The 9785-nt window shown below is 46.3% G+C and overlaps 1 protein-coding gene across 1 annotated transcript; it reads right to left on the bottom strand.

Moving 5' to 3' along the window:
- Positions 1-18: 18 nt before the first annotated feature.
- smc2 (structural maintenance of chromosomes 2) lies at positions 19-8452 on the bottom strand. The gene is made up of 25 exons (XM_086210195.1): positions 8119-8452; positions 6988-7137; positions 6787-6909; positions 6628-6666; positions 6432-6542; positions 6281-6325; positions 5952-6185; positions 5643-5792; positions 5315-5548; positions 5051-5210; positions 4796-4913; positions 4192-4330; positions 3989-4108; positions 3684-3888; positions 3424-3559; positions 2926-3050; positions 2643-2836; positions 2392-2535; positions 2147-2221; positions 1897-2016; positions 1610-1810; positions 1390-1506; positions 1060-1220; positions 826-973; positions 19-635 (listed from the first exon to the last, which is right to left on the bottom strand). Exons 1-25 carry the CDS (start codon positions 8284-8286, stop codon positions 450-452), a joined length of 3603 nt encoding a protein of 1200 aa, XP_086066321.1. The 5' UTR covers positions 8287-8452; the 3' UTR covers positions 19-449.
- Between the last annotated feature and the right edge of the window lie 1333 nt (positions 8453-9785).

The raw sequence follows: 9785 nt of genomic DNA, 5'->3' as shown, positions 1-9785 counted from the left end.
TTTTTATTAGCAGCTTGGAATAAAATATTTACATCTTTCATTTCCACAGTCGCCACCGCCCTGGTTATCACACATCGAGGCATGAAGCAACCGTCACCAATGATCCATTTATGAATGAGAAGCCTTGGTTCTACTGCTAGTGAGCGCGCCACTTGTACAAAAAGCAGTATCAACACAAACAAAAAGGAACCAATATTAAATTGTTTTATTTACTAATACATTAGCCGCATATAAAATAACTTTATATTTGTAGCAGATGAGCATGAACAGACAGGAAAGAGGACAGAATAATAAAAGACATTAAAATACAAATAGTCCACACCGATAAAGCTGCACGGCACAAGAATTCAGCATGGAGCAGATTTGTGTGTGAAACTTGTGGGAATATTTGCAAGTTGCCAAGTTACTGATGGGCACATTTAGTTGGACTAATAGTTTCGTGGTCCTGACTAGCTGATGAGCTGCTTGGTCCTCTTGTCTTTCTGTCGTGACTTGTCTTGGCCTTTGTGTGGAAGGTTGGAGTCACTCTGGCTGAGAGCGGTCCGTGACACCGTGGACATTCCGTCAACAAACTTGGTCTTGAAGAGGACGTTGGCGTTGGTGAACATGCCGTCTTTTAGAGACACCACCACAAACTGGAAAAAGACAGTCGATCAGATGAATAAAAAAAAAGATGGCTGAGGTACATGCCCTGGTCTCCTGGTCTCAACCCTGCCCTCAATGATTTAAAATGGGCCTACAGAAACATCAGCAAGCTAGTTGATCTTCATTACAGCAGAATAAGAGGCTGGGCCTCGTGTGTGTGTGTGTTTTAGCATACGGTACCTGCGAGTGTCTGAAATGTGTGCGCAGCATCTGTCCAATGTTCTGTGTGTGCGAGAGATCGAGGGCGGCGTCCACCTCGTCCAGGATGTAGATGGGAGCGGGCTTGAACAGCAGCATGGCCAGGATGAGAGACAAGGCCACCAGCGATCTGGGACAGACACACCAGCACGCTCCTTCAGTAAGGTTTCCAGAGCTACACTCAACATACTCAACAAATCAGTGGTTCTTGCTGACCTTTGCCCCCCGCTGAGTTCGCTGAGGTTCTCCTTCCAGGTGTTGCCTAAGGCCACTTTGAACTCAAGGCCATCCAAGACCCCGCAGCCCTGTGGAGGAGCAAGCTTAGCCGTGGCTCCCGGCAGCAGAGTGGAGAAAATGGAGCCAAAGTCTTTGTTCACCTGCAGAGAGCAAGAAACATCGTAACTATAGCAACATCTAGGCAGCTATGAGCAAGTCCCAGACCCTCGTCCAGGAACGTCTGTTCCAAACAACCGCCATGTTTCAGTGGTGGACTTGTGTTAGTGGATAGAAGGGGGACAAACAGAGGTGCAGACAGAGAGGACAGACCTTCTGCCATGCCACATTGAGAGCCTCGTTCTTCTTCTGGTCCAGCTCCTCAATTGTCTGCAAGATTTTTGCCTTGTCGTTCACTACAATCCTCTTCTTCTTCATCAGGTCATTATACTGTAGGAGGGAAAGACAGTTTTGAGGTGATAAACAGTGAAAATGTCACGAGATGATTCTAGTTTTTCCAAGATAAATAAAAACTGCGTCTGTGTCCACTCACCCTTTCCTCGGCCTCGTTCAGCATGTTCATGGCCCGCTTGTTGATGTTCCTCTCCAGCTTGCTGGTGGTCTCCTCCAGCTTCTTCAGCCGCTGGCCGGCCTCGCGGGGGTTGTTGGTCTTGAAGTCATAAGAGGAGTTGGGCTGGCCGAATAAGTGACGCTCTGATTGGATCCAGTCGTGTTCCTCCAGCATCCGAGAAACCTGGATGGAATTCGTGAATGTTCCAACATCATTTGCAGCCAATTTTGACAACCGACAGTCCGCTGCATATTAATGCTTGTGTTTACCTTGTCTGCAGCATCCTGGGAGTCTTTGCGGTGCTTACTGATGTTGTGCTCCAGCTCCTTAATTTTCAGCTGGACTTCATTGTTCTGCTCCCTGATTTTATTGGCCTCGGAGCTCTTCCCCTACAAGGTCACAGTGGAATGAAACGATTTATTATTTTGATTGGACATATTTCTTCAAATCGCAATCTTCACTTACAATTTAGTGAAGTTCAGCGTTTATCAATTTGTGGTACCAAAGCTAAATCTTCACCTTGAGTTCTTTGTCCTGAGTCATGATTACTTCCTTCTGTCTGGCTAGTTCCTCCTGGGCCTTGCGCACTGCTTCCTGCAGAGCGAGACACAACATGTGCAATGAAGAGTAGGTCCACAAATTAATGCAATCATAACTGAGCTGCAAATGGTTTATTTAGTCGAAAATTAACTGTTTGACCCCAAACTGCAACACAGAAAAATATTTTCAAAACAAATGAGACAAACATTTTCTGTGAATCGCACCTTATTCTGAGACACAGTGCAGGCCATGCTGTCTATCTGCTCCTGGATGGCCTTCAGAGCCTCATCCACAGCTTGGATCTGCTGCTCATAACCGGCCTGCTCCCTCTGCAGCTCCTCCAGCTCCAGGGCCACCGCGTCAGACTCCTGCACACATCAACACCAACCCACAGGAGGAAGCAGAAGAGCCTGGGAGTCAGTAAAAGATCATTCCTACGGAGAACAGAGTGTCTTAGGAAATTTTGTCAGCGTACCTGCTGCTTCTGCTTCAGTTTCTTATTGAAGGCATCAGCTTTGGCTTTAGCGGCGTTGAGGTTCTGCTGGGCGGCTTTCAGCTCCTTCTCCCTCTCCGCTTCAGCATTCTTCATCTTGTTCTCAAGAACCTTGAATTTTTCTCCAGCCCGCTTCTGCACCTCCTTTGTGACGCGCAAAGTCTCCTCACTTTCCTCTGGTTAAGCAAAAGGAGAAACAAAAAAAAAGTTTACACACTGCATTATCTGAAACTGCACATTTCAGCGGTGTGTTTGTCTCGCTGACCGATGGCCTTGCGCAGCCTCTCCAGCTCCTCCTGCTGCTGGTGGAAGGAGCTCTGCTGCAGCTTGGCCTGCAGGATCTGCTCCTCCTCCACTTTCAGCTCATATTGCTGCTTCAGCTGACGGTACCTGGAGGGAGCGAATCAGGTCAAACGGAGGAGAGTGAATGAGGAGTGACAGTGAGGGCAGGGGGGAGGTGGATGATGTAACTGATATGAGGAGGATTCAGTACAGAGGGGGAAAAACCCTGAATTCTGCTTTTTGCACTGAAATAAAAAATATGGAAGTCCCAGGGGTCACATGACATGGAACGTTGAACTTTGGAGTGTATGAAAAAACAATGAATATTTCACTAAAATAGTCCTATATTCCAGTAGAGTACTAATAGAACACGATACAGTGGTACTGGGGAGGCCCTAAAATGGAAATCAATGAATGATAATAATAATGGACTTTTGCAGCAAATAAAACTACTTTTCACAAAAATGTTTTGTGTGCATACTTCTCAGCAATGCCCTTGAGGCTGGCCAGTTGTCGCTCAGTTTCCTGAAGCTGAGTCTCTTTCTCACTCAAGCTGTCCTGAACCTCTCTCAGCTCCTGCAGACTGGACAGCACTGATGCAGACTGGGATCGAGCTCCTGGAAGAGAAAAAAAGGACACACGCACACAAAGACACGCTCGTTTAGAAAGTCCCAAATATCAGTTGGGTATGAGGTTTAAAACTCAGCTTTGATACCTTGAGTGACACACGTGAGCTCTCACCTCCACTCAGAGTTCCTTGAGGGTCAAAGATGTCTCCTCCGAGAGTGACAGTCTTTGTCATCACTTGCTTATCAAAAGCCACTTTCTTAGCGTTGTCCAGGGTGTCGCACACCATGGTGGAGCCGAACACGTACTCCATGGCCTTACGCAGGTCGGCCTCGTAGCCCACCAGGGACAGTGCTGTGTGGACGTTGTCTTGTCCAACCTGAGAGGAGGGGAAGAGATGGAGAGTTAGCAAAGAGAACAGAAACACTTTGACACTGTGATACAGAACAGACTGAAATGCAGATGGAAAATGGCTTCACCAGGCTCTTGGCGGTCTGGACCACTTTGTCGTTGAGAGTCTTGGCAGAGATCTTGTTCAGGGGGATGATGGTGTACCTCCGCTGCAGCTCTCCCTTCTCCAGCAGCTTCTTACCCGTCACCTAGCAAAGACAGACCGGTTCATGTCTGAAATTTAACAAAAACACATGAACCCACAAACATGAAGGGAACAGGTCAGATTTACCTCTGTGTCAACTACGATGTTGTAGAGTCGTCCTCCAGCCACCACCTCCAGCGCAGTTGCGTAGGAGACATCACGGACTGTGATCAGGTTGGCCAGCAGCCCCTTCACTTTGCTACGCTCCCACCCTCGCTCGGGGTCCCTGAGAGACACCCAAAAGTAAATCATGCTGCTACTTGGGAAAAATCACAGTTTAGTTTTTTTCCCTTTTCAGACTGGGAAACATGAGTGCACAGGTACTTCTAGTAATCTTTATATAACTTAATAAGTCATGAAATAATCAATTCATCATATCTACTGAAGTACTTGTGATCTTAATATTAAACTGTTACAAGTATTTGTTTCCTGTCTGCTCAAAGCTGTACATGGTTTATCTGTTATCATCTCGAAAATGTAATGAAGACACTTTAAATTATTTGTATTATTATTCAACATGACTACTACTTCCACAACTACTGACCTGAAATCTACCAACACGACAGCAGGGGGGTAAAAGTCTGAAAATATTCAATAATCACTTTGAAATCTTATTTTTTTAACCTGAAATATTGGTTGTTATTGGGAGTTCAGGAAAGCAGATTAGGAAATGAATTCATGTGACCCTCACTTGTAGTCGAAGCGTAAGTTGGGGAAGCGAGACACGAGACGTTCGTATGTCTCTTTGAGTTTAGCAACCTCTCTGGACAGCTGTCTTCTTCTTTCCAGTAGATTCTCCTCCTTCCCATCTGTTGCCACAAATTCAACCAAATTCGATTACAAAATGTGTCAAATAAAATAAATTGAAAAGATATATATATATATATTTCTGCCATGAATGCAAAAGGCAGTTTTGCAAGCTGCTGCTCTGACAGACATCCAGTACCTTCATATTTGAGTTTGGCTAGTTCTGCCTCTAATTTCTCCCTGCTGCTTTTGACAGTCTGCATGTTATCCTGATCCTTCTTGTAGCCGCTATCCATCTTCTTCACCTCGGCCTGCTTGGTCTTCAGCTCAGCCTGGGCGTGTTTCAGCGTCATTTGGGCCTGGAAAGACAGGAAGTGGACAGAGATGAGGTGAAATCTTTCCTATAAATAGCACACATTCACAAGATCCCCCTTTGTGGTGAAAACCTGATTTATGTCCTCACCTGCTTGGCTTCAGTATCCGCCTTGCTCATGTCATTCTTGCAGGTCATCATCTGACCGGCCAGTGTGGCCTCCTCTCCATCCTCATTGGTGGACAGGCCGGCAGAGACGGCCTTGAAGTGTTGCTCAGCCGCATCCAGGGCAGCGCCGTCCTTCTGACCCTCCTCCTGCAGAGCCTGAAGCTGCTCCATCAACTTGGAAACTTCTTTTTCTTTCAACACCAACATGTTCTTGTCCTGAAGATGGATGAAAGGGTGACCTGATAATAGCTTACAGAAGTTAAAAATGTCTTGCCAAATGGTAAAAACCTTCTCTGCACGGCCCAAGTACCTCCTCCATACTCTTGACAAGCTCCTTCCTCTTCTTGGTTTCATCTTTGAGATTCTGTTTTTTCAGATCAAGCGCACTTTGAGCTTTAGCATCCACGCGCTGCACGTCAGCTAAAGCTTCCTCAAGGGATTTTAATACTCCATTCACCTCCTGTAGGTTACCAAACAGCTATCAGTTAAAAAGCAAAGTGATTCAAAATTCCTTCTCATAATTTCAAACTCCATTAAAGTCCTAGAGATACGCAATAAAAATGCAAAATAGAGAAGTAAGTGAGGTAAAGATCCCTCCTGACTGCATCTCTCTGTGTACCTGGTCTCTTTTCTTCTGTAGTTCCTGAATCTGGGCCGAGAGCTCCTGGACTTTGCTCTCGTTCTCAGCCATGCTAGCTTGCATCTTGGCGATATTATCCTGCATCACCTTCAGATTCTCGGCCGACTTCAGTTTGGTTTCCTCCGCACACACAAACAGCCAGGCCACGTAGAGCCGTGACAAGTGCTGGATCTCACGCATCAGTTTCTGGTACTCCAGGTATGATGACCGTTCCTGCAGAAGCAGAATTTAATGATGGACAATCTATCAAACTGCTAAATTAAATTACATTTGTACTTAAATCTTGTGAATGGAATTAGTTAACCTACTTCTTGCAATTTCTGCATGGTTGGAGTGATTTCCTCATCCAAAATCTGAAATAATACCAAAAGGAGAAACACACAAATACCTCATTAGATGTGTTTATGAGGCCTCACTGAACCAGGAATAAAGACCCAGGAGTGAAAATGTCTAACATACAGTCTGGATCTCCTTCAGCTTAGCCTCCTTCTTCTCGATGGTCTTCTGAGCGCTGATCTTTTTACATTCATACATCCTGGTCCCTGCTGCCTCTTCGATCATGGCGAGGATCTGCAGGAAAGGAGTAAGTAGGTCACTAGAGGAAGAGCACAAAGGCGGTTGTTCAGACCTGCTCTGACTGTGAGAAACATTTTACCTCTGGTGGCTTCATGTTAAGCACTTTAGTGATCCTTCCCTAAAGTGTTGGAAAGATTGCGTGAGGGGAAAAAAAAAAGAAGCAAGTATTAGTCTGCAGGATGTGATGAACGCTGTCACAACAGAAAACACAAACTCGGTGAACCTTTGAATAACCGACCTGCATGATGAGGAAATGTGGGTTGTTGACATTGAGGCCTACAGAGCAGAACAGGTCCTGCACGCGGGTGTTGTTGGCATTGACTCCATTGATGAGATACTTGTTTCTGCCACCAATTACAACCTGAGAGAAGGAAAGTGTCAAATCTAACAGTTTTAAACAGTGGACAGCTAAGACTTTTATTTTTGCTTCTTTCTTCACCTGTCTAGTGACAGTGATTTCATCATGAGTTTCAAACCCCAGAGGACTCTGGCTTTTGTTGGAGTTGTCAAAGGTGATAGACACAGTGGCTTTAGTGATACCACCCTGTCCATTTTTGTAGACCAGGTCCTGCAGGTTGGAGGCTCGCACCTGTTCAGAGGAAATGTAACGGTTACATGTTTATCTCGTTCACACAGTTGAATGTTTGAGCTTGACTGTACAGAATGTTGCATAAACAGTTTGTCAATGGAGAGCTGGCGTCACAATCATTTGTACATTTCCTCTGATTGTAAGATGTGAGCGGGCTGCACGGTGGTTCAGTGGTTCGCACTGTGGCCTCACAGCAAGAAGGTTCCGGGTTCGAGTCCCGGCTCGGGCACGGGATCTTTCTGTGTGGAGTCTCCATGTTCTCCCCGTGTCTGCGTGGGTTCTCTCTGGTACTCCGGCTTCCTCCCACAGTCCAAAGACATCAAGAGGGGACGAGGCTGATTGATACTCTAAATTGACCGTAGGTATGACTGTGAGTGTGAATGGTTGTTCGTCTCTATGTGTTGGCCCTATGATGGACTGGTGACCTGTCCAGGGTGAACCCCACCTCTCGCCCGTAGACGCTGGGATAGGCTCCAGCCCCCCCGCGACCCTTAATGTGTAGGAATAAGCGGAAGATGACGATGGATGGATGGATGTAAGATGTGAGTCTCGAGGCTCTGTGACGTCACAAATACCTCAGCCATTGATCCTACTCACAAATTCACCATACGCAGGAGTAACGTGGAGCTTGGAAAACACCAAAATCACAAAGTGACAATACACAGCACAGTACTTTATAAAGAAGTAGGAGATATCATATTTTATCTGACGATTCAATTTGAGATGAAATATGAGATATGAAAATTATTGTTGTTTTCTGCACAACGCAAAACAGATTACAGCATTTTTAGGACTATATGTCTATATTCAATGCCTGTGTCAACGGGAGCTTTAATGTCGTAAAGACTGCTTATGCAACTACTATAAAGATACCTGAACTTTATTATGGTCGTTGTTACAAAAAAACGCTGATCAGGAGCTGCGTCACTTGCAAACTAGCGACTACTGACTAATTTTCCGAACCGCAGACAACCTACTTACATGGGTAAGATTTGAAATGCCCAGCAGGAAACATATTGAGTCCAAAATATTGGACTTGCCGCTGCCGTTCAGTCCGGTGATGGCATTAAACAGCGGGTCGAAGCCGTTGATCTCGGTCCTCTGGGCGTAGGATTTGAATCCCTCGATGATGATTGACTTTATGTGCATCTTTAAGCCTCGGCAGATCCCGGGGACAGCGTCTGGAGTATTTCAAAGATCAGTTCACCCAGTCTCAGAGAGAAGCGTTAAGTTCCGAGTCAGTGTTTACAACCGACACCTCGTTCTTCTTTCCTACAACTTGAATTTTGGCGGCAGGCATCGAGCTGCTCATCCGTCCTCGCTGCGCCAGCAGTCGGACAAATAAATTTCAGCTATCAAAATGCCACATATTCACACTTTAATTCAATAATCTAAACATGAAAGTCACTAACTTGAAAAAGGAATAATATATGTAGGATTCGTCTTTTTCCATATTTATTATATGTCTAAATTTATTTTCGTCAGGCAGATTTTAAGTCAACTAAGTGCCTCCTTAGGAATAGTTTGGCGCCACCAACAGGTGAGATGTTGCCCTAAAAAATATAGACGCATTTTCAATGTCCCAGATAATCTGGGACATTGGAAATACGACAGATTACACACAAATTCGTATTTGTGATACATAAGGCTCAGTTTGACAGCTACAGATGATTTATTGATGGCTTGAGTCTTCTTTATTTAAATAGTTTATCTGGGCTTTATTCTGTATTTTATTGGCATATATACATTTGCAATTTGAGATACAGGTTGATGGCCGTCCTGCTGCTTGATGCACCTCCACAGGTGCCTTGATGCGCAGGTGTGTTCCGAAGAGGCTCCCGCCAGGGAACGCCTCACCAAACACCTTACTGGGCCTAAACGGGTCATCAGCTGGGGACCACCAGTCATTGATGTTTCGCTCCTTTAATCCCAGTGCATCACTTGATGATCTCGCCCTGCCACCCCCTTGCTGATGCCCTAGGTGTTGTTTGGCCCCCAACTCATGTGCTTCCTTCTAAGCCACAACCAGAAGCTTCCTTTTTCAGCTTCTTCAGCCAGCACTTTTGTAGCTCTCCAACACACCACTCCTGTGCAACCCACATCATGGAGGAGCCAAATGGTGGAGGAGCCCACAAAGCCACAGCAACCCACTTCCACCGGGCACGTGACAGCCTTCCAGCCAGCTTCCCTGCACTCTGCAGCCAGTTCAGCACATTTGGTTTGCTTCCTCTCGTGGGCAGCACCCAGCCCCCCCCCCCCCCCCCCCCCCCCCATGGAACAGAGCTCCACCAGCAGGACCATCCTGCTTGTCACTGACCACAACACGAGGTCAGGCCGAAGTAATGTTTCCACAATCTCCCTGGGGAACTGGAGCTGTCTCCTGAGGTCGGCTCTCATGTGCCACTCGTAGCCAGATGAGAGGAGTCTTGCTCTTTCCCTGTGGTGGGGCGTGTTCATGCTCTCTCCAGCCCCAGCAAACTGGATGGACTGCTTGGCTGGGGCAGACAGCCTGCTGTTGGCGTCCTACCTGCAAGTCTCCGCCACCTCTCCCAGCTTCTTCAGCACTAGATTGTGCTGCCACCTGTAGCGCCTTTGTGACAATGGTGTCTTGCAACCAGATAGGATATGCTGAAGACTAGCATTGGTGG

This window comes from Aulostomus chinensis, chromosome 8, assembly GCF_037954235.1.
Source record: "Aulostomus chinensis isolate RoL2024-O1b breed Wild chromosome 8, RoL_Achi_v1.0, whole genome shotgun sequence".
Classification (NCBI taxonomy): Eukaryota; Metazoa; Chordata; class Actinopteri; order Syngnathiformes; family Aulostomidae; genus Aulostomus; species Aulostomus chinensis.
This window is presented reverse-complemented; position numbering and strand designations above follow the sequence as displayed.

Coding starts and splice junctions, on each gene's coding strand:
- smc2 (XM_086210195.1), bottom strand. CDS start 8,286: ATGCACATAAAGTCAATCATCATCGAGGGATTCAAATCCTACGCCCAG. Junction 2,222..2,391: donor GCACTGTGTCTCAGAATAAG/GTGCGATTCACA, acceptor CTCGCTCTGCAG/GAAGCAGTGCGCAAGGCCCA. Junction 1,507..1,609: donor TGAACGAGGCCGAGGAAAGG/GTGAGTGGACAC, acceptor TCCCTCCTACAG/TATAATGACCTGATGAAGAA.